Source organism: Lissotriton helveticus, chromosome 1_1 (assembly GCF_964261635.1).
Source record: "Lissotriton helveticus chromosome 1_1, aLisHel1.1, whole genome shotgun sequence".
Classification (NCBI taxonomy): Eukaryota; Metazoa; Chordata; class Amphibia; order Caudata; family Salamandridae; genus Lissotriton; species Lissotriton helveticus.
The window spans coordinates 1109510681-1109536100 of NC_136057.1; the positions used below are offsets into that span (position 1 = coordinate 1109510681).

Sequence of the window (25420 nt, forward strand, 5' to 3'; positions counted from 1 at the left end):
GCGCCCCGACCACGGAAATAAAGATGAAGCGAGCCCACGGGGTCGGCACCCCACAGGCAGAGACGGCCCTCCCCTGCTGACATCCTGGTCTGCATATATGACTTCCAGCTGAAGTAGGACATCCTGCAAAAGGCCCAGGAGAAATATCTCCTCACCTTCCAAGTTCAAAAACCTACCCTTTTTCAGGACCTGGTGGTGACTACATTGCAAAAAAGACACGCCTTCAGACCAGCAACTCCCCACCTCCAGAATATTGGAGTGCCTTATTCATTGGGGAATCCCACCTCATTTTTCGACTGTATGGGGAAACCCAGTTGTCCCAGACCCACGCGACTGGCGGTCGCCTCAGTGGTGTTCTCGTGGGTCGGGGAGGAGATCTACTCGTCCAATTGCCAACGGTCAACAGGCTGCATTGGACTATTCCTGGTCCACTCGCTAAAACAGACTCCTCGTGACCCAGCTGGGCAACCACTATCACAGACTGCACGGCGGGCAGTGGTCCCGGGGGCAGAGGGGTGAGGCAATTTTTTCCCCCAGAGTTTTATCTAGCACAAACTTGACCCGAAGGTATCAGAATGCTTTACATGAGCACCAGTTATGTTACAGACACATTAATTTTTGTTGGGCACAAGGAGATTAAGTGATTTACCCAGAATCACAGGATATTGAGCGTCCCTGCCGAGACTCGAACCCAGTTCCCCAGCTTTGAGGTCGACTGCTCTAGCCATAAGGCCACATCCGCTCCTGACCCCTGTTATCGACATTTGGAACTCTGAATCTGCTCCTTGCTTAACTGACCACCCATGTTCATGTTCACTGACTTATTTATTATTTCTAGGGGGTTCTTGTTCGTTTTTGGGACACGCTCATGTTCACTGCTGTTACAATCCAAAGTGCTCATTGGGATAGCACATCTACTGAGGTACTACACTAGCTCCTACACTGCGCACAAGGAGCCGATGGGGACAGTAGGCCGACTCTCCCTGACATACCATTGGTGACACTCTTCTCATGGCCATCTCCCTCAATGTGATGGGCCTTAACAGCCCAGTTATGTGCAGGACAGTCTTGTCATACCTGGAGAACTCAAGGACTGACTTCTTCCTACTCCAAGAGATGCACCTCCTCCCACAGGATTATCACAGGCTTCGTTCATGAGCCTTCCCACAACAATTTTACTCCACTGGCATACTAAAACAGCAGGGGTGGCTATCATGGTAACCCACTTTTTCAGTGTAGAAATTGGTCTGAGGATGGCAGAGGTGGAGGGTCACCTTCTAGCTTACTGCCTCACTCTTAATGGCTCGTCATTTGTGGTGGCATCCATTTACACCCCAAACGAAGGCCAGGAGACATTCCTGCATACAGCTCTGTCGGATGTTTTACACACTCCAGTACGGAGGGTTCTGGTGGGAGCTGACCTTAACCTGGTCCTAGATAACGACCTAGACAGGTCGACATAGAAGCACGGCCAAGTTGGAGCATTAACAAAAGAGAAACACAGGTGGCTCAAGGACCTATGGTTTTTAGATGTTTGGAGGACACTTTATACCTACACCCACGACTACTCTTCTCTCACACACATAAGACCTATGCCAGGTTAGATCACTCCTTGGGCACGAGGGATATCCTCACACTTCCCTTCACTGCAAAGATCCTCCCCGCTGCGCTATCTGATCATGCAGCAGTTACACTGGAAATGAGGCTTCCCCCATGCACTGCCCGGCCCGGACTTGGCAGATGAGAGATACCCTGTTGCACAGCAGGTTCATAAAGCTATCACTGATTACCTGGCTAAAAAACAATTTCCCTGGTATCTCCATTGCACCGCTGTGGGAAGCTCTCAAAGCGGTTAAACGCTGAGGCCATTTCGGCCGCAGATAATAAAGCCCGCAGGGAAAAAGTGGATCAACTATCTAGGCATGTGAAAGAACTGGAGGGTATGCACCAGTGCACAAGGCACTGAGAATCTGGCGTCAACTGACTGCAGCTCACACGCAACTGGCCACTATTGACCTCGACAGGGCTGAACACACAGTGCTACGCCTGCACCACACTTTTTATGTGGGGGGTGACAGGGGTGACCAGCTCCTGACCGACCGGTGCAGCAGAAAATGGGCGTCCACTCACTCGATGACGCAGCGGGGAAACAGACGCCGCCACCGCGGACATATTTAAAGACTTCTATGCAGACCTATACACTGGTCAACATCTGGACCCTATAGACGGTACTACCTACCTTGTAGATTCCCACACGTTCTCCCTTTCCTCAGGCCAGATAACCTCCACTCGAATCTCGTGATCTAGCAAGGCTATCTTGGCGATCTCTCAACAAAAGATCTTGAAGTCCCCGGGCCCTGACAGATTCCCATTTGTTAGATTTGGGGGTCTCTAGTTGGCAAAGGTATGTACCTGTGACCAATAGGGACCCTTGCATCTAGTCAGGGTAAGGGCCTACACTCCTAAAATAACCCCTGCTCACCCCCTTGGTAGCTTGGCACGAGCAGGCAGGCTTATCTCAGAGGCAGTGTGTAAAGCATTTGTGAAAACATACAGTAATACAGTGAAAAAACTGCAAATGGACACCACACAAGTTGTATTATAAAAATAGGTATTTTTATATAGACTCCACAATGCTGTACTCAAAAATAGTCTCTAAAAGGTTATAAAATAGCTCCGTTTTCTCAAGTTGTAAATGCAACACTTTACTCTCAATGTACCTTAAATGCGTAACGCAAGGAAAACAAAAGGGTCGCAGGGAAGATGATGCGTCGGTTCCTTACTGCTTTCCGGTACGATGCGACAAGATGGCACCTCGATGCGATACTCTTCTCCGGTGCGATGCGACTAAATGGTGTATCCGTTGCGCTGCGACAACTTTAGTGCGATGCGTGCAAGCCCGATGGCTGTGCAGCAACTCAATGATCTTTGGTGCCACGACAGGCCCTGCGACGTGCTTCTCCGGTGATGCGATGATGTCCTCTGTGGCAGCGTCCCGCTTCTCCGGCGATGCGCCGCACTTCGGTGATGCGATGTTGACAGCGACTGCTCGTTTCCTCGGCGATGGCTGCGGTAGCGTCGCGCTTCCAGCTCCCAGCGACACACAGTCTCTCAGAAGGCCCAGCACAACAGCAGGCACTTCAATTCCCAGCAAGGGAATTCAGGGGGGAGCTGGTTGGTGAAGTCTTGTATCCCCGATACTTCAGGCAGGAGGCAAGCTCTTGTTCAAGCCCTTGGAGATTCTTCTTCAAGTTGATAGAAGCACACTCAGTCCTTTTCTCCTCTGTTTGGCAATGAAGCAACCACTGTAGGCCAACCCCTAATCACACAGGACAGGCGTAGTTTCCTCCTTCAGCTTCCTGGTTCTTCTCCTCAGCAAAGGTTCGTCTTGATTCCCAGAAGTGATCTAAAGTTCTTGGGTCTGGGTCCTAATATTTATACTCCTTTTCCCTTTGTTCTCTGAAGGCAGAGAAGCCTTTGCCTAGTCCAAACCAGTTCTTGTCAGTTTCGGAGCACTTTGTTGACGAGACTCCTTCTTTCCTTTCAGTATGTAGGCCAGGGACATCAGACACACCACAGGAGGTGGCCAGCATTGTGGAGGGAAGCCACAGCCCTATTCGGGTCCCAGGTGCAACTCCTCCCTCCCATCTGCATGCAGATCTCTCTATTCAGCCCTGTGCTGACTCACCCTGTCTTCTGGAATCCACCAGCCCCTGTCCCTCAAACTCCAGACAAGGAATACACAACCTAACAGAGGCCGTCTTGGATAGTTAGGCAAGAAAATACCTACTTTCTAAAAGCTGTATTTTCGAACACAGAATGTTAAAACAAATTTCACTAAAAGATGTATTTTATCATTCTGAGTTCAGGCATATTAAACTCGAATTTCTACCTAGTTCCCTGAGTCAGTTAGGATTATAAGATTTTATAATCGAACTACCCATTCTGGCCTATCGGGAACAGGTAGCTCTGCAATAGTGAAAAACAAAGATGGCTGTATTTCACTATTAGGACATGCCACACACTCACCAGGGCATTACCTACCTTTTACCTACAATGCACCCTGCCCTTGGGCCTACCATAGGGGTGACTAATATGTATAAAAGGGAAGGGTTAGGAACATGCAAGTGGGTGTACTTGCTAAGTCAACATGGCAGTACCAGACTGCACACAGTCTCTACAATGGCAGGCCTGAGACACACTTTACAAGCTTCTCTGGTGGGTGGCACAATCAGTACTGGAAGCCTACCAGCAGCATTGGATTTACAAGCCCTGGGCACACACAGTGCACTGTACTAGGGTCTGACAAGTAAACCAATCAAGCCAATCATGGAGTCACTAATCCATACACCAATTTACCATAGGGAGCACTTGCACTGAACAGCAGTGGCACAGTGCCCAAAAGCATCTAAAACCAGCAACAACATAAGAGGCAACAGCAAAAAGTGGAAGGGAGACCCACGCCAATGGTGCCAGGTCTAACACGGTTCATATTCTATAAAACGTTCTGTCAAGTTCTTGCCCTGCTCCTATCACGGCTTTTCAACTCCTTTTCAGCCCCCGGGGCTATTCCTCCCGCTATGCTGATGTCTCTGGTGGTGCTTATCCGTAAGACCGGTAAAGATAGCCAACAATGCGGCTCATACCAACCATTTTCTCTACTGAACATCGATCTTAAACTGTGAAAACCAGTATCTTAGCATCCAGGCTAGGCCCCTGCATGCCGTCTATTGTAGGCATGAACCAGGCAGGTTTTATTCCTCAAACCCAGACTAGCGACAACACTAAATGAGTGCTCCCAGGAGAGTCTATGCTTCTAGCTATCGACGCCGAGAAGACGTTCAATAGGGCTCACTAGCCTTTCTTAGAGCAAGTCCTGGTCCTCTTCGGCATAACCTGGAGGTTCCGGTCTTGGGTACTAAACTGTTAACAGCTTCCCAAGGCATCGGTCAGGGTGAATGGTTGTCTCTCTGCTCCCTTTGTCATTGGTAGTGGGACTCGGAAGGGGTGCCCTTAGCTCCCCTGTTTTTCGCTCATTATATGTAGTTTCTGGCTCAGAGTCAACGACAATCCTGGGATCATTGGGACCACCTTCGGGGGAGGGGGACAACGTAAGATTAGCCTATACGCTGACAATGTGTAGGCAGCCAGACGTTGTTGTTCATGGCATTCATGACTGAGCTGGAGATGTTCGGTCCCGCCTCAGGATTCCGAGTCAATGTAGCCAGATCTCAAGCCTTGAAACTATCTATGCCCCACGCACTTGGGACCCACCTCCCTGCAAAATACCCTATTCAATGGGCTAAGTCGATGGTCCCTTACCTAGTGATCACAATTGTCTCCACTGTACAAACAACTTCATTACTTAATTAAGAATACCTAAACAGTCACCTCGGGTCTGAATTAACCCCGCAGGAGATCGCACACAATCTCATGACTGGGTAGAATTGCAGCTATTAAAATTACCATTTTACCCAAAATCTTATATCTCTTCCAAATGCTTACCCTGGCTACCCCAAGGGGATGATTTCCATATTACAATCTGAATTGCCCAATTTTGGCTGGGAAGTGACCCCTGAATGAGGAGAGAAGTTAGCTATTTACCTCTGAGCGTTGGAGGCCTTGGGCTGCCAAATCTCCGACTCTACTTTCAGGCAAACCAATAAAGATACCTACTTGAATGGAACAGGGATGAGTTGGAGCGACACTGGCTCTTTCAGGACTGTGGAGTGGCCGGCACCTTCCTCTGGAGGATTCCCTTTCTGAAGAAACTGCACAGGCCTCTAAATCTCTACCTCTCTCCAATTACAAGGGTGATAATGGAGGCTTGGAACTGGTGTGGACTAGATATGGCCTTTCCTCCTTCCCCTCTCCTCTGACGCCTCTATTCGCCAATCCAGACTTTTTATCAGGTAATAGCCCTGGGACAATCTCCAGATGGCTTCAGACCTGCTGCCGCTCAGCGGGACACATGATGAGGAGGGGGTGATACCCTCCACACAATGGCTTACGGACTACCATTCCCGAGACATAGCGATTGCACGACTGGCAACTACATACTGATAATAAGACGGCCATGCAGAGACACCTCATCCCATATGAAAAATGGGGGGTTCCAAGACACCTGACACGCGATTAATCGGAAATCTTTATACCTTCCTAACCTAACCCTCTAGACATATCTACAAATCTAGTCTGTTTTCCTGGGAAAAGGAGCTTGGGAGACACCTGACCAGTATGGAGTGGGAGGATATATATTACAGGGCCCATCACACTACCTGCAACACTGCTCTTACCGAAACACTCTCCAAAGTAGCCACATATTGGTACTTGATCCTGGAACGTATGCACATGATCGGCCCGAGTAAAAGCACGGTTTGTTGGAGAGGGTGTGATGCAGGGGGACCCGATGTACCTTCTGTGGGATTGCCCACGCATTCAGGGATACTGGTCTCGAGTGCTTCACAAGATTGGCCGACACTTAAACACACAACTCCTCCGGTTCACACATTTGGGGTTACCCAATCCACTCACTTATCCCCTGAAATCCAGATGAGGGAGGCAGATTTGCGTAGCCTTGGGCGCGGTGATTCAGAATATATTGTCACACTGGGTGACAGCACACTTACCCACATACGGGATGGCTTCACCACCTCTGGCTTATTCTAGGCATGGAGAGGATTACCCTCTCTCTCACCTATCTGGGGGAAACCTTTGGGAAACTATGGCACCCTTACATATCTCTCCTCACATAGGAATTCCGAGAACGAACTTGTCCCAAATATGTCAGTGTCCTACGGCTGTCGGAATCGGCTCCCACTATTGGAATTGAAACTGCCTCACGAACTGAACGTTAACATCACTGTCGTTGCAATATTATGTAAGCTCCCTGATCATTTTGGGTCGAAGTGGCGAGGGGTGTGGTTGTATTATGTTTTGACTTTGTTTGTTGATCATTCAAAGACAGACCAGCAGCTTCCTATGTCGGTGTTGGATACACTGTTGCTTTGCAATATACTTCTTGGTGTTAAGTTAATTAAAAAAAATTAAACCATAAAAGACGTACATCCGCTGCTAAGTTTAGTTATGGTATTGCAAACATATGGCTGCCTTGTTTAGACGGTAGTATGTTTTCTTTTTTCTACTTATGTTCTTTTTATTTATGTTGCATATGTTATGAGTTTGTGTGTAGTTGTGCTAGAGAATGTATGGAAGGATTAGTCAATGGATTAATGGATGGATGCATGAGTGACAGAGATGCTTAAATAACTGGATCCTTGCATGGTAAACCATTTTTATTTTTATTTTGACTTGATGGAAATTGAAGTGTATCTGTCACAGTTCATTAGAAGCACATTCATTTGTATGTTTTACTGCATAGCCTATATCAGTGATACTCAAAATTACGGCCCGGGGAAGCATACAGCCCTCCTGACCTTTACATGCGGCACCCTGTTCAAAAGCAGCCCTGGGCTGCTGCTTAAAGTTTTTAGGGTTGAGCCTGCAATAGCATGCACTAGCATGTGCAACACACTGTTGTTAACAAGCATTGGCAAAGCCAATAGGTCTAAGCAATTCTCCAAGCTATTGGCCTTGTCAATGTGAATGTCTTGTAGCCAAGTTGTCTGGCAGCACATCTGCTGTTCAGTATAGCTAAAAGTTACTGAAAACCCAGAATCATAGGACGTTGAGCTGCCGCAGTCTCTTTACCCCCCATGTTGAGTTTATTGTCCTGCTCCTCCTAACACAAAAAAGTGCTATGACATGTTATTTTCAGTGACTTTCAGTCTTGCTGAACAGCAGATGTGCTGCTAAATAACATGGCTCAAAGACATTCACATTGACATGGCCTATAGCTCAGGCATTGCCAGGATCTATTGGCTCTGCTACGCTTATTCAGTGTTGACGGAGTCTTGCTGAAAAAATGTGGAAGTGATAGAGAGAGAAACAGGTGAGGAGCTTTGAAGTGAAGCGAGGATGTGGCATAAATGTCAGATCTAACGACAGGAAAATTAGAGAGGGCTGTTAGAATCTCAGGGGTCTGCTGAACAATTTGTGATTCTTGGCAAATCACGTACGCTTTCCCCTGCTTATGACAATGAATGTGTCATTGTGTAAAGTAACTGGTGAGCACTTAAAGTGTTCCTATACCATTGGCCGGAATTAGCACTATGGCAAGATGGAGGACGGAACAAGCACTCCAATATTGTTGGATAGTGCAAAAAACAAAAAGCAGCAGCAACAAGGAATGTAGTGAGGGGACGGGTCAAGCAGGGAAGCAGAAGGTAATGGGAAGATGGGCAAGCAACAATGGGAACAAAATCTTAACTAAAGCAGGATCACTGACAAAAATGAGTGCATCATTGTATAAGGTAACCGGTGAGCACTTAAAGTGCTCCAATACCATTGGCAAGACAGACAACAAAGAGAGCGATCCAATACCATTGGATCTTGCAAAAAAAGTGTCATTGTTTAAAACCTTGTTAAGAAATGCATTCGTTTATATACAAACGCATGCATTTTAGTGGTCTGTGTGTATGTGTACAAGGGAGACAGACTGAAAACACAAGTACTCCCATGAAGTGCTTGTGAACAAAATAAAAATAGCTCATCAAACCAGGAGCAGTGAAAGGAGACATGTACACTATGGGAAGGCCAAACACAAGAAGAGGTCATGACTCCCGTACCTCCAACTCCTTGGTTCATAAGGAAACAGGGATTCAAGCCCTAAGTGATTTGATTATGTTAAGGCCCCTATTACTCTGGCGCTCTATTTGGCTCAGTGATGGTACCTCCCTGAATAGAGCTATTATCACGGACTGTCTTTTATTGGACCAGCACCTGAAGATCCCCTGGCTCAAATATGTTATTGAATGTTCACAAAAATTATTTGGGATTAATGTGCTGATGGACCCTCATAGTCTCTCGGACATTCCCAAATCTAATGTGAAAACAATCTTTTTAAATCACTGCAATGAAAGGCACACTCTAGAGGATTCTAAGCTAACCACATGTGTACTGTACAATAGCATGAATGAATTTATTGGTTTTAGCCCATATTTGTCACATGTAACCAGAGGCTCGCACCAGTTTGTACTAACTAGAATGAGGATGGGTGTTGTGCATTATCTGGTTGCGTGCCCTAACATTAAAAAGCGCCCTATCGGCCCATGTGTATGTGATAACAAAACAGAACAAAGTACCAAGCATTTTCTATTGACATGCGAATTGTATAGGGAGTTACGGAAATTCTACTTGAAGCCTTTGTTAAATAGATTTGGAGTGAGAAATATTGCGGATGCTATGAGTTTGCTTTTTAACCTGAATCACCCGGACATTTGCTTTTTTACCGCTTCTTTCCTGCTTAAAGCCATTAGCGCCAGGAAAAGCATGTGTTTTTAAATATTTGTACACTCGTACATTTTACATATTTATTCTTTCCCCCTCTGGATATATTGAATTATGTGTTTCTTTTTAAGGTGTTATGTATTGTATAATGAATTGTATATTAAGTGTTTTCTTTAATGAAATATGTATGAATTGTCTGTATCTGTAACTATATGTGCTTTTATGGACATGTTTTTTAAATGCTCCGAATAAAGCTTTATGAAATGAAATGACTCCCGTATGCCACATGACAAATGGCATCAAAGAAAAAGAGAGTGACGCTAAAGTTTTCAATGGTACGAGATGGGCATCTTGTAAGCCACCAGATAACAGAACACAACATGTCTCTTCGAGACAGCTCATGCCCTGTCTAGACGAGACCTAACAAAAAGCTTGAAGCCCACTCATTACTTATCATTTGTTACTTGTGTGGGAATCTTCATTACAACCTCGTAATTTGTCACGGCAGACTACCATCATTTCTGTTCTTCTCTGTGGAGCTTGGGTCAAGCCCTGATTGATTCAACTTAATCAGTGCTTATCCACTGCTCCTGATTTGATTAAGGTACTAACTATTTTGCTCTGTTTAACTTTGTGTGCCCTTTTTCACTTTTGTTTTCTTTTTTTTTTGCTTGTGTGTGCGGTTCTCAAAAGTTGAGGAATGTTTTATTTCAAAGCGACATTGTTTCTTATGTGTAATTTTTTTAATGATGCTTTAATACATACGATGCTTTAATACATACTTGTACAGTACACCCTAATCCACCCACTCCAATCCATGCCAATTCACCCCACCTCACCCCAATTCACCCCATTCAATCCAATGCACCCCGACCAATCCAGTCCTCCCCACTCCAATCCACTCACCCCAATCCACTCCTCCCAACCCACCCTACTCCGAAACAATCTGCTCCAATGCAAAACAAACTACCCCACTCGAATCTTCTGCACTCCAATCTGCCCCACTCCAATCCAAAGCAATCTGTTCCAATGCAAAACAATCTGCCCCCCCCAGTCTGCTCAACTCCAGCTCAAAACAATCTATCTCACTCCATTCCAAAACCATCTACCCCACTCAAATCTGAAATAATCTGCCCATTCCAATCTGTCCCACTCCAATCCAAAACAATCTGCCCGACTCCAATACAAAACAATCTGCCCCACTCCAATGCACATCACCCCAATCAAATCCACCTCGCCCCAAAACAATCCGCCTCCCTCCAATCCACCTCACCCAAACTAATCAGTGGCGTGTGGTGACCCTCAACACTGGAGAGGCGTTGAGGTACCGAGAGCCAAACCCATCGGGGGCCAAAAAGTCAATAACAAATATTATCCAGTATTTGGGTGTCTTTCATAGATTCACATGCCTGAATCATTCCCCGTCGTCGAGACGGGAGCCTCCGGTATATAAAAAGTAATGTCCTAAAGACATACATAGAAAAGAATAGGCCCAAAGGTCTCACCTTAGTAGCCTATCCACGTCCTTTTGTAGGAAGGACCAAACAGAGCAGGCCCCAAGGGTCCCACCTTGGTGGCCTATCTGTGTCCTTTTGTAAAAAAGGACCAAATAAAGTACAACAGCCAATCAGCTACCACCTCCTTCTAGAACCTTCCTGCCAGAAGCCCAAGTCTCTCAGATTTTCGTACGCACCAAGCTAGTTAGGCGTAAACTCATTAGAGAGAAAGGTGAGCCCTGCCAGGGGAGGCGGGAGGGTGCATGTGAATCTATGAAAGACACTAATACTGGATAACTGCAGTTACAGGTAAGTAACGCATTTCTTATCCAGTATTTGGGTGTCTTTCATAGATTCACATGCCTGAATCAGAGTAGCGAGCAATACATTATGCACATTCTGTATGAAGAGCAGGTATGAACATGTAGATAAAACATATCACATGACTACAAATCACCAAATGCAATGGCATATAAATACAGTAAGAGAATGTGCATACCCGTAAAGGATGGAGGGATGTAGTAGGGCTCACCTCACTGGAATAGATGGCGAAGCACTGCTCGGCCCACTGCTGCATCCTTCATCAGCTCAGTATCCAGGCAGTAGTGCCTGGTGAAGGTGTGCGGGGACTTCCATGTCGCCGCTCTGCAGATGTCCAATATCGGCACTCCAGCGAACAGCGCCGCAGACGTGGACATGGCTCTAGTCGAATGAGCTTTGACTGATGACTTGGTATCCGAAGGTGAGAGTGTGTCTGGAGTGTCGCAATTTTCCTTGAAGAGGCCAAGGGTTTCTTCCCCTAGCCCCACAGACACCCCTCCTATGAAGACTTCTAAAAAGTCCTCAGAGGGCAAGCCATCTGTGTCTGGCAAGGACCTGCCTGTCCCAGGGAAACAGCCACTGGTCCCGGCGACGACGACGACGGCGTCGATGGTGCATTCAGCACAGAAAACCGTCTCGACGTCGACGACGACAGTGTCGACGACGACGGCCTCATCGGCTTCCTCCTCGTCGACGAGGACTACGCCTTCATCGTCGGCGAGTAGACCTACGCCGTCGACCATCCCGGTCACTCCATCGACGACGAAGATCTCGTCGTCGACGACGAGACCGTCGTCGAAGGCGTCGACGACGACGACACCATCGACGAGGACAACGCCGTCGACGAAGTCTACCTCGTCGACGAGGATCATCCCGTCGACGGTGGGAAAGCCGTCGACGACGAGTACACCGTCGACGGTGGGGACTTTACCGTCGACGAAAATGACGTCGAAGAAGACATCGTCGTCGCAGCCACCGTCGACGACGACTAAATTACCGTCGACGAGCATATCTACCATGGCACCGTCGCTTTCGACGTCAACAGGACCCTGGAAGGAGTCTGCACTCCTCTCCCACGCCATGGAAGCTTTTCCACCGCAAGTGAGCCATGTCACTGTGAAAATTACTAAACGGCCTATTACGCCGCACCAGATCTCGCCCGGTAGGATACAACAACTTCCTCCGGCCTGTATACTACAAGGTCAAGAGTCGGACGAGGACTCCTTTACGCAGGCTACTAGTCCATCGGACCTAGTCCTGAAATGCCAAACCACGGACGAGGAACCTGAAGAGGAGGAAGACCTTCCACAACAACAGGACCAGCCTCCGCCCCAGGCACAGGTTACTCCTATGGTGTGTCTCCCCGCATCCATTGTCTCGGACCTACAATTCCTCATACAGGATTATAAGGAAAGGTTCCCGGAGAAACATTCTGCGTCAGCACCTCCAGCTGCACAGGCGCCAGCTCCTTCATCTCGCCATAGACCAACTCCACTGGTCATTGAGAAGCCACAGGTTCCGATTCAGGACGCTCCCTCATCTGACGATGAGGAGAGGGAACAGGAGGAAGGTGAAGTCGATGACGACCAGTCGGACCCGGATGCAGATCAAGATTATGTGGCACATTCTCCAGCCTCTCCGGATCCGCAGACCTCGGAGTCTCCACCTGCAGACATCGGTGGATTCCACAACATCATTGAGCGGGCGGCTAAGAGGTTCCATATGTCCATGGAAACTCAGGAAACGGAATGCTTCCTTTATGACTTCAAGGAGCCCACTAGGAAGACTTCAAGATCAATCCCCATAATTGACTACATTTGGAAACAGGGCAAACAAATCATGCAAGCGCCTGCCTCTATACAGGTGGTGGTGCCCAGGCTTGATAAGAAATACAAGGCCACCTCCACGGCACCGGCATGCCTGACAGGTCACCCCAAACCAGATTCCGTGGTGACTCAAGCGGCGCAGAAGAACTGTCGCAATCCATCCTCGCCTCTATCAACGCCACCTGATAAGGAGGGCAGGAAACTGGATGCCGTTGGCAAACGCTTTACTACCACTTCAGCCATGACGGTCAAAGTGGCTAATTCGATAGCCCTCCTGGGACGTTACAATCGCCAACTCTGGGCGGACATTGCACCCTATCTAGCAGATCTGCCGGAGGATGTCAGAGAGGAGGCACATTCACTTCTATTGGAAGGACAGACCTCAGCCTCAGAGCTCATCGATTGTGCCATTGATGCCGCCATGACTGGTTTCCGGCAATTGGCAGGAGCTGCAGTCCTGAGGCGACAGGGCTGGCTCAAGGCCACCACTTTCCGCAAGGAGGTGCAAACCAGGTTATTAGATATGCCTTACGATGGCCAGCATCTGTTTGGGGAACAGATTGACGCAGCCCTTACCACCATAAAAAAGGATACGGATACTGCCATGGCTCTGGGTACTTTACAATTCCGGACCCAGTCCTTTCGTGGCAACCGGGGAAGAGGTCAACCTGCATACAAAGGTTCCTATCAGAATAGGTCTTCGTACACATATTGACAGTCCAAGACGCAGTTTCAGCAGCGACAACCTCAACAAGGCCGACAGTCTTCCTACGGCAAGTCCAATTACCGAGGAAGAGGCCAAAAACGACCTGCTGGCAATAGACAATGACTTGTCTCCCTCGCTAGCCCCTCCACCACTACATTCTTTAAAACTTGGAGGGAAACTGAAATACTTCCATCGCAATTGGCAAACTATAACAACGGATCGGTGGGTACTCCAACTCATTCGATTTGGACATTCCCTAGAATTTACCTCTATCCCCCCCAACTACGCCACCGTGCCAGCGATCACACAGGCACCTACTATTGCTTCTTCAGGAAATAGCTTCCATGCTGCAGAAGGGAGCGATAGAGAGAGTTCCACGGGCCCACAAGAATCAGGGTTTCTACTCTCACTTCTTCCTAATCCACCAAAAAGGAAAGAAATGGCGCCCAATCCTGGATCTCAGAGCACTCAACGTGTTCCTAAAGAAACAATCGTTTCGTATGGTGACTGCAAGAAATCCTTGGGCTGCTGGACAAAGGGGACTACATGACGTCCTTAGACCTCCAGGACGCCTACTATCATATCCCTATTCTCAAAGGGCACAGGAAGTTCCTCAGGTTTGCGGTGGCAGGACAGCACTACCAATTTCGGGTCCTTCCATTTGGCCTCAAATCGGCCCGAGGATCTTTACCAAATGCCTCTCACCAGTAGCGGCATTTCTTCGTCAACAAGGCCACCAGGTGTTTCCATATCTGGTCGACTGGCTGGTGAAGGCACCGATGGCAGCCGCCGCAGCCTCGTCCTCCAGCGCCTGTCTGGATATTTTCCACCGCCTAGGACTAACCCTCAACACTGCCAAGTCAACTCTGGAACCCACCAAGGTCATCACATTCCTTGGAGCGACTCTGGACACGGACCGTGTCAAGGCTTTCCCCTCTCAGGAGAGAAAAATCAAGCTCATCTCCTTGGCCAAGGCAGTGGCTTCGCGGAAGACTCTTCCGGTCCGCACGTTCAAGTCTCTCCTAGGCATGATGTCCTCATGCATCCTGCTCGTTCCACACTGCCGCCTAAAAATGCGCCCACTACAGGAGGCACTGACAAAGCAATGGACTCAAGCCACAGGTTCTTTCGAGGACCGCATACGAGTCACTCGACCCATTATCAATCATTTGCAATGGTGGACATCTCTCCACCACCTCTCAAAGGGTCTGCCGTTCCTGCTCCCAGCGGAGCCACACGTAATAACTACGGATGCGTCCCTGGAAGGCTGGGGAGCTGTCCTCCAGGACCTCCAGATCAACGGCAAATGGACAACACAGGAAACCAAGCTCCATATCAATCTGTTGGAGTTACGGGCGGTTTTCCTGGCTCTACAGGCGTTTCTTCCACGCATTCGTCACTCCCCAGTGCTCGTCAGGACGGACAACACCACGACGATGCACTACCTGAACAAACAGGGGGGGACGCGTTCCATCTCGTTATCTCGAGAATCGCAGAGAATCTGGAACTGGCTTCTGACACATGGCATAGTGTTGAAAGCGGAGTACGTCCCGGGCAAGGACAACGTCTTGGCGGACGCACTGAGCAGGGAGAAGTCTCCTTCCCACGAATGGGAACTGAACAGGGAGGTGCTGGACCATATCTTCCAGAAGTGGGGCACCCCAAACATAGACCTCTTTGCCACCAGAGAGAACGCCAAATGCCCAAGCTTCGCAAGCAGGCATCACCACTCAGGAACCCTCGGGAATGCATTTTCCATCGCATGGCGCAACGTCTTTGCGTACGCCTTTCCGCTATTCCCACTGATTCCCAGGGTTCTCAGGAAGATGAAATCGGAACCCTGCACTCTGATCCTCATTGCTCCGTCCTGGCCGAGGCAGCACTGGTTCACAGAGCTTCATCGCCTCTCTGCCCGGCCCCCTCTTCGCCTGCAGCAGTTTCCGGCCCTGATCACGATGTCTCAAGGGCAGGTTCTCCACGCGAACCTGAGCTCTCTGAAGTTATCAGCCTGGCTCCTGAATACCGAGAATTCAGCCATCTGAACATCCCGCAGGATTGCAGAGATGTCCTTGCGAAAGCTAGAGCTGTCAGCACTAACAAAACCTACTCACTAAAATGGAAGCGATTCTGTTCCTGGTGTGTGGATCAAGGCTTGCACCCCTTCCAGGCCACTCCACAGCAGCTGCTACCATACCTGTTACACCTTGCGCAGTCTGGCCTTGCGCATACCTCCATCAAAGTGCATCTAGCGGCGATTTCAAGGTTCACAAGAAAGGCTACAGGCCCATCTTTGTGGTCGGACAGACTCATCAAACAATTCCTAAAAGGTCTATTCAGGTCCTTTCCACGACCACGGCCTATTCCTCCATCGTGGCACCTCAATGTGGTTCTTCATCAACTAATGAAGCATCCCTTCGAACCCATCCATAAGGCTGAGATCAAGTTCCTCTCATGGAAAACGGCCCTCCTCCTGGCACTAACCTCTGCCAGAAGGGTCAGTGAATTGCAGGCTCTATCCATCCAGGATCCTTTTCTTCAATTCAGAGAGGACAGAGTCATTCTGAGGACTAACCCTCGCTTCATTCCAAAAGTCCCTTCGGACTTCCATCTTAATGAACCGGTGGTGCTTAGATCGTTCTTTCCGAATCCTACAACGGCAGCTGAAAGAACTCTACATTCTCTCGATCTAAAGAGATGCCTTAAATTCTACATCGATAAGACACGACACTTTCGAAAGTCATCCCAGCTCTTCATTGCCTTTAGTAGACCAAGACTGGGCATGCCCCTGACAAAGCAGAGCATCTCCAGATGGATCTCTTCTGCGATCACCTTTTGTCACGACAAGGCCGGACGGCCTTTAGACTCCCGAGTCAAAGCTCATTCGACTAGAGCCATGTCCACGTCTGCGGCGCTGTTCGCTGGAGTGCCGATATTGGACATCTGCAGAGCGGCGACATGGAAGTCCCCGCACACCTTCACCAGGCACTACTGCCTGGATACTGAGCTGATGAAGGATGCAGCAGTGGGCCGAGCAGTGCTTCGCCATCTATTCCAGTGAGGTGAGCCCTACTACATCCCTCCATCCTTTACGGGTATGCACATTCTCTTACTGTATTTATATGCCATTGCATTTGGTGATTTGTAGTCATGTGATATGTTTTATCTACATGTTCATACCTGCTCTTCATACAGAATGTGCATAATGTATTGCTCGCTACTCTGATTCAGGCATGTGAATCTATGAAAGACACCCAAATACTGGATAAGAAATGCGTTACTTACCTGTAACTGCAGTTATCCAGTATTAGTGTCTTTCATAGATTCACATGCACCCTCCCGCCTCCCCTGGCAGGGCTCACCTTTCTCTCTAATGAGTTTACGCCTAACTAGCTTGGTGCGTACGAAAATCTGAGAGACTTGGGCTTCTGGCAGGAAGGTTCTAGAAGGAGGTGGTAGCTGATTGGCTGTTGTACTTTATTTGGTCCTTTTTTACAAAAGGACACAGATAGGCCACCAAGGTGGGACCCTTGGGGCCTGCTCTGTTTGGTCCTTCCTACAAAAGGAAGTGGATAGGCTACTAAGGTGAGACCTTTGGGCCTATTCTTTTCTATGTATGTCTTTAGGACATTACTTTTTATATACCGGAGGCTCCCGTCTCGACGACTGGGAATGATTCAGGCATGTGAATCTATGAAAGACACTAATACTGGATAACTGCAGTTACAGGTAAGTAACGCATTTCTTCTAACTGTATCGCTCTCCTCTGTGTTTTCTTCTTTTTTCTTGGATGCAGTCAGCGTGACAGCACCTCATGGAGCCATAGGCAACCCTCATCTGCCAATCCCAACGCTGCTCTCATGCTGCAGATGAGCAATATGAGAGCAGTGGCAGTTTTGGCTGGAGCGGGCTGCCTCAACGCTTCAGCAGGCACAGGAGGCCTGTGCCTGCTCTCCACCCAGCTGTCAGGGAAAGCTAGGTGGAGATGTTTACACTGCGCATGTCAGACTGACTGTCGCAAGACAGCCGACCCCGGTGACATGCGCAGTGTAAACTGGAGTGAGCACCACTCCCCTGCTGCCGGTCAGCAGGAATGCCCCGCCTCCAAACACTTATCGGGATGGGAGTAGAGAAACATAAAACAGTAATTCATTTTATTAACGTTTTATTTTTCACTTTTGCTGCACTGGCAGCAGGGGGGCAACGCTCCTACGCCCTAATGGGGGGGGACCTCCGCTGAATCCAATCCATCCCACTCCAATCAACCTCAATCAGATCAAGCCAAATCCAATCTACCCCACTCCAATCCACCCCACTCCAATCCACCCTACTTCAATCCACCCCACACCAATGCACCCCACCCCAATACAATCCACCGCATCCCAACACAATCCACCTAACCCCAATTTAATCAGTGATGGGTGGTGACCCTCAACACAAAAGGGGCACCAAGGGGACCGAGAGCCAAACCCACTAGAGTCCAAAAAGATAGTTGTTTTTTTAATGTACTCACCCACGCTCTCCTTCTTGTTTCACGTCTCCTCTCCGTGTATTCTTCTTTCTTCTTGGATGCCTACAGCGGAACAGCACCTCATGGAGCGTCAGGCAACCCTGATCTGCAAATCTTGATGTTGCTCTCATGATGCAGATGAGCAGCATGAGAGCAGCACCAGGATTGTCTGGAGCGGGCTGCCTTAACGCTCCAGCAGGCACAGGAGGCATGTGTCTACTCTTCACCCAGCTGCCTGAGACAGCTAGGCGGGGAGGTTTTCACTGCACGTCACGCTGGCTGTGCCAAGACCGCTGACCAAAGTGACATGCACAGTGTAAACTGGAGTGAGCACCACTCTCCTGCTGCCAGTCAGCAATATGCCACCACAAAACCATGCTTGGGCGGGAGCAGTGAAAAATAAAAGGTAATTCATTTTATTAACATTTTATTTTTCATTTTTGCTGCACTGGCCGTGAGGGGGGGGACAGGGGGATGCTCCTCTGCCCTAATGGGGGGGACCACAGTTGAATCCAATCAAGCTAAATCCAATCGACCCCACTCCAATCCACCCTACACCAATTAACCCTGCCCCAATCCACCCCATTCAATCCATCCACCCCAATCCAATCCACCTCAATCCAATCCAGTTCACCCCAACCCAATCCACCTCAACCCAATTCTCCCCAAACCACTCAATCTAATCCACCTCACTCCAAACCAATCCACCCCACTGCAATCCAATCTACTCCATGCCACTCTACTCCAATTCACCGACTCCAATCCACCCCACCCCACTATACCCCACTTAAATACACACCACACTCTAATCCACCCCACTCCAGTCCACCCCACCCTCACCCAATCCACCTAACCCTGTCCCATGTCAGTCCACCCCTCCAATCTAATCCACTGTCATCCAATCAACCCCACTCTACTCCAATTCCACCCCAGTCTATCCTAATCCACACCACACAATTTCAGTCCACCCCACTCAGTCCAACCCATCCGGCCCACTACACTCCAATTCACCCCACCCCAGTTCAATACACCCCACTCCACACCTCATGTCCAGTCCAACCCCTCACTCCAATCCACCCACGTGGAGAAGTGTGGCTCAATGGTTAGAGCGGCAGACCCTGATGTAGAGGTCTAGCCCGGGACCAGGGTTCAATTCCCCGCCTCGGCGGGTCTTGGGCTCAAAATTTCCACGGACCTGATAATTCTCGCCTCGGTGCCTATTCCAATCATGGAGTCCCACTCTGCAACTCTGGGCAATAGCTTGCTTAATCTCCACAACGGCCCCCACAACGCTAAGGATGCCTGGCCTCCACCTTGTGGGTGCCCAGGAGTGGACACCTCACAGGGAAAGCCTTGAGACCCTTGCGGGTGAGTAGTGCGCTATACAAGTATCAATTTATATTTACATTTACCCCAATCCACCTCACCCCATTTCAGTCCAACTCACTCCAATCTACCCCATCCAGTCCAGTCCACCTCAATCCAATCCACCTTACACCATTTCAGTTCCCCTCACTCCAATCCACCCCATCCAGTCCACTCACTCCAATCCACCCCACTCAATCCAGCCCCCTCTGCCCCAATCCAATCCACCCCTATCTACTCCAATCCAAAGCACCTCAATAAACTCCACTCTAGTATACCCCGCTCCACTCTCTGTCACTGCATTCTAAGACACTTTCTGTCACTGAACCAATGAACTCTACTCCCCTTTACTCAACTCTACGATCCTCTATTCCCCCTACTCCACTCTGACACTTTATTCCAATAAATCTAATCTATGACTCTCTACTCTTAGCACTCCACTCTAGGACACTTCACGCCACAAACGGTTAGCAATGCTGAACAACAGCCACACTGGTGTACAACATGGCAAAACACATTGCCAATAGCTCTTCTATAGGCAAGACCTATTGGCTTTGCCAATGCTTGCTTTCTTTTTCACTGAGACCATTGACTGTTGGATGCCCTGATGAGTCCATGTGGGCAGAAAGAAGCTTTTATATTAATTTTACCATTATTCTTAAACTGGTTTACCTCCTTCTAAACCAAATCAGCAACCTATACTGAGTGACATTTTTTCTCACCTCAACAACATCCATTTAAAGTTAATGTAAATCGAAACTTGTTCTTCTCTACAACACAAACATAATGTATTTTATATTGCTGCTCTTTAGCGGCATAAAACACTTTCTTGTTAACCTATTGTACGTTTGTCTTACTCAATTCATTTTAATATGTTTATCTTTTTTACTCCAGAATTTAGCCTATGAAATTATTCTAACATTGGGCCAGGCATTTGAAGTTGCCTACCAGCTCGCACTTCAGGCACGGAAAGGGGGTAACTCTTCAACACTTCCTGAAAGCTTTGATAGCAAACCTTCCAAGCCAATTCCTAAACCACGTGTTAGTATTCGAAAATCGTTGGTAAGTTAAAACGCAGATCTCTATATCTACATTTTAATTAAATGAAGGCTTACTTTAAATAGTCATTATTTTATTTGCGAAGTATGTTGGGGTAAGGTTTTTGTGGGTTCTCCGTTGTGCATAAGTAGGAAACTTATGGCTTTTATGTGTTTTCTTTTGTAAACATACTTTTACAATTGCCCAACAATTCCGGAATTTTTATATTTCATGTTCAATTGACAGGGTACATATTGAGAGTTTTCATGTTGCCGTTGCAGCAGGCATTATAAATGTTAAGGAGATTAAGGAGTCAAGATAGTTTCGACATTTGATTATGCTAAGAATGTCTGGCCTAAATCAACTCCGAATCTGGCAACAATTTTACCTTTGGGAGTTGCTTATCACTATCTCCAAATTCCAAGCAGATTTATTTATTTAACGGAGGTCTATATAGCGCGAACTTGACCCGAAGGTATCGAGTACCAGAGTGCCTTACATGAGCACCAGTTGTGTTTCATGAGGGCACATTTAATTTTGTTAGGCGTAGGGAGATTAAGTGATTTGTCCAGAATCACAGGATGTTGGGCATCCTTGCCAATACTCAAATCCAGGTTCCACAGATTGGAGGTCGACCGCCCTAGCCGTTAGGCCAACTCTTCTCACATAGGGGGATCATTAGGATGGGGCGTGGACTTTGTCCGCCCAACCCAACGCAAAAAGGGACTGCCCACCATAAGGGCGGGGGTCCCGTGGGGGCCATTAAGATGTGCCCGCCGCTGAAAGCACCGCCCGCCGCAATGCTAACATGCACGTCATGCATGTCAATGCACAACGTGACAGGCACCGCGTGGTGCCTGCCACGTTGTACATTGACATGCAGGGGGGTACAATAGGTACCGCCATGTGCACCCCCACAGTCCCTGGGGGCCCGCAACAGGCCCCCACAAGAGATTCCCGTTGCCACCACGGAAAGGCATGTGTCCGCCCCCATCATAATATGGATGGCGGTGTCTAGCAGACACCGCCACCATATTAAACTCTTTTCCTCCCGGTTGGCTTGTCGACAGGGCGGAAATGCGGCGTAAGGTCTTTCCGTCTGCCGTAGTCCCCCCCGCCATAGTAATATGGCAGGGGGAAATGGGTGGGGGCGGGGACGGATCTCAAGCGGATTGCCACCGCCATGCGGGCGGTGGCGATCCGCCCGAGATTCTAATGACGCCCTTAGTTGGAAGAATATGTTGCTCTAGGGAAATCAACAACATAACATATAGTTACTTACCTTTCATTCTACTTCTTCTAAAGGGTTATATTAATTAATAGTCATCAACACTGAATTGTCCCTCCCTTGTGCAGGATCTCAAAACTATTTTTATAAGCCATATAAAACATGTGAATGTATTTGCTTTTATTAAGAGTAAAGCCAATTTTCGTAACAAAAATAAATGTTTTAGAACATCCCATAAGAGGCTGTATTGGCTAACTTTCAGCTATAAACTTAGAATAACCTAGTGACTAGAAAAGCTCTTTCACAAACCTTTTTTTTTTTAAGGAAGGATGAGAGACCATATTGAATTTGTAGCCTAATAGGCAGAGGCTGGAAGGGCTGGGGGAACTGCACTGCTCCTCTAATTCTCTAAAGAATAACATACAACAGTATGCCATCATGTGGCAAGTGGCAGTATAGCCATATCTTTTTTTTTTTTATAGAGATGAAGGATCATGGTAAAATGGGGATACTTTCCTTTGCCCTTTCATGGGGGAAGATGGAGGGTTGCTTATGACTATATCGAAGATTCCCCTGAAGAAGAATAAGGTGTAATTCAGGGAGTATTCATTATTAGTCACAGGGAATCAATAAATTAGCCACCTCGTCCCTTACAGAGGAGGACAAAATAGCTAAAGGGAAAAGTCTACAGAACTTCACTAACAATAATTTGCAGAAAGGCTTAGCCTACTTTTGCATCATCGCTGGAAACTGTATCAAAACAGTGTCTTGTGAAAGTTGTACGGACTTACATGTGGCCACCTTACACTTACATGTGGCCCAACAATTCTGCAGTAGCACCTTCATGTCTCATGGGGTGGGTTTTGAGTCTACCCAACAGAGACTTTGTTAGAATTACTACCAAAGAAGGATACATGAAAAAATCCACCCACATATGTACGGTTATGACGTGGCTTACCCTGTTCTTATGGGGACATATTTAACAAACTGATGGTCAGTTTGTCTAGTGTCTTTTAGTCTTATCTCAGTAGAATTTGATACCCCTTTTAACATCCAGTGAATGTAAAGCCCTTTACACTGGAAAAAAGGATTCTGGAGAAAGTAAGAAGAGAGATTGTCTAATTAAAATAGAAATTTGATACAACCTTAGGCAGGACACTCTTGATGAGTTCTCATCAGTACTTTGTCCTTATTGAACAATTTATATGGTTCCGTATAACAGAGGGTGTGGATCTCAGTAACCCTGTAGGCAGTTATGGCCACTAGAAAAGCAGTCTTCCAGGACATATGCTGAGGAGAACACTTATGAATAGGTTCAAACAAGAGACCCATTAATTTAGATAAAACCACATTAAGTTACCAGGGCGAAGAAGTTCACTTGAGATATGATAAAATTTCTTTAGACCTTCTAAAACGTCTTTAAAAACAGGGATTTTGAAAAAAACAAATTGTGAAGGGTTTTGCCTATAAGCTGAAGGGTTGCTAAATGTCCCTTTATAGAAGAATATGGACTTTGCCAAATCAAGAAGATATGGCAGTATTGCTTTTTCCTGAAATCTGGTGAGGTCAAAATTCTTCCGTTGGCATCAGATGCAGAAATTCTTCCATTAAAATCAATAGGACATTCTTGAGGAAGGACTACTGGCTTCTTGTAAGATTTTCATTGAATCTTTTGAAAGGACTAAATTACTATATTGTGAGAGTTAAGGTCATTTCGAATACTTTTTCGGCAGTACACAAAAATTCATAAAAGCAATAGATACATCAATATAAAAAAGTCAAAAACAAACAATATACAAAAATTAAATATTAAATGCAACACAGTTAAAAAATTATAATCATTATTACATGAGAATGAATAAGTGCCATAAACTCGATCGGTCTATACTTAATTCGGATTCACAAGGCACTTGTTATGAAATTCATCACAACATAACACAACTCTGGACTCCCCAAACACTGTGGATGAATGAAAGCCGTCTTGTGAGATAAAATGTCACATTCTCAAAGTACTGGGAGCAAAAAGCATCTCCTTTTCGTGATATACAGCGGGCAGTATAAAATAAAGTACATTGTGCTTTGTATTGTACTGCATTGACATGGGCACAGGGGCAGAAATGGAAACCATGATCCTTGGGTAAGGAGGCCAACAGAAAATTAAGTTAAGGCAAAATCTGGTTAATAAAAATGCATGTTGCTCCTTAATGATTATCTGGCGATACGATGCTATTGAGAGGCTCCCATTTAGATTCCAGTGGAGAAATCCATCAGCCCTATTATCCAGAAGTACCAAACGCATTCAGTAATTCTTTAACTACAGAAGGAGTCAAGTGGACAGAGTCTACTGGGCTAAAAAAGAGCTCTGTTAGGCCTAGGTCATTACAACTTTGCCGTACAAAAAAGCCAAGGGATGTCTAATACATTGTATAAAGTAAGACAATCGTCCAGAACGGCTCTACTGCTGTACGCCTCCGGTTTCCTCCATATTCTAAGCCATAATAACAGAGGCTGCAGTTTAACATGATCTTCTATGAAGCTGAGACCCAATTCAGAGTGGCAAAAGTTTGTGGGTGCTGTTTATGGGGCCACTAAAGTCTTCTTATAAATGTTTTTCCCACTTTCTACAAAGAGGTAGTTTAGTGTAGCCCCACACACCTCCTCCAAAGGTACCAATAGATAGACATTTACTTTTTAAAATGTATACTATTTTACTGCTTTATGTCCAAGTCTTTTGGCAAATCTAAAAATAGCTTCAATAGACTTTTGAAATTGCTGGACTTTGATATTTAATAAAAACTTCCAATTAAAAGCAGAATCAAATGGGATACCCAGGTAGGTAAATGTGAAACTTTAAGAATCTCTGCCCACGCAAGCATGAATTTCAAAGTTTTTGAGCGCCTAGGATCATATTTTATTATGAATGACTTTGTTCAGTTTGTCCTTAACCCCAGATCGACCATAAACATATTAAAAGCATCTAAAAGTATCTGTACCCCAATAGCTGTTCTTGCTATTAGTACTGTGCCATCTGCGTACAATAGTACTGGTATCAAGCGAGAGCCAATCCTGGGCAGATCTTTGCCTCTAGAACACATTTAATCTTCAAGGCCTTTAATATAGAATATTAGTTCCATAAAGGCCAGATGTACGTATTTATGTGTGATAAGGTATAGGCTTTGCTCCACCATGGGCGAAACCCAAACTGTGCATTTGAAAGCCCCCACATTTTCAGTGGGCCATGTTTCCAGGTTAGACATTACAACCCTGGACAGTATTTTGACAGTGCTGTCTAATAGCGAAATGGAACGGTAGCTATGGGTTGATTTTTGTCAGCTTTTTTAAATATGCCAAGTCGGAACTAATGGGCCTGCAATCACTGCTCTTATAACATTGGTAATTTATGGGCCCAAGAATTGGGGGGGGCGCTTTGAACAAATCTGAGGGAATTTTGTCTGGGCCTGGGGCGTTATTTACTGTGAGAGTTCAGGAGTCAGGCTGCGAAGCTCAGTTATGGAAGGTTGGGGTGTGAGATCTGGCCCCAAAATTTGAATAAGAGATACATTCTGCACAGCAGCCTCTTGTGTG

The 25420-nt window shown here is 47.0% G+C and overlaps 1 protein-coding gene across 3 annotated transcripts in view; it reads left to right on the plus strand.

The window, feature by feature from the left end:
• The window catches only part of ANKS1B (ankyrin repeat and sterile alpha motif domain containing 1B), a 518817-nt gene that overhangs the window by 479605 nt on the left and 13792 nt on the right, over positions 1–25420 (plus strand). For all 3 annotated transcript variants that reach the window (XM_078656438.1, XM_078656449.1, XM_078656460.1), the window contains one exon: positions 20464–20631. In XM_078656438.1, coding sequence (XP_078512564.1) covers positions 20464–20631 — 168 coding nt within the window. The remainder of the gene's footprint in view (positions 1–20463; positions 20632–25420) is intronic.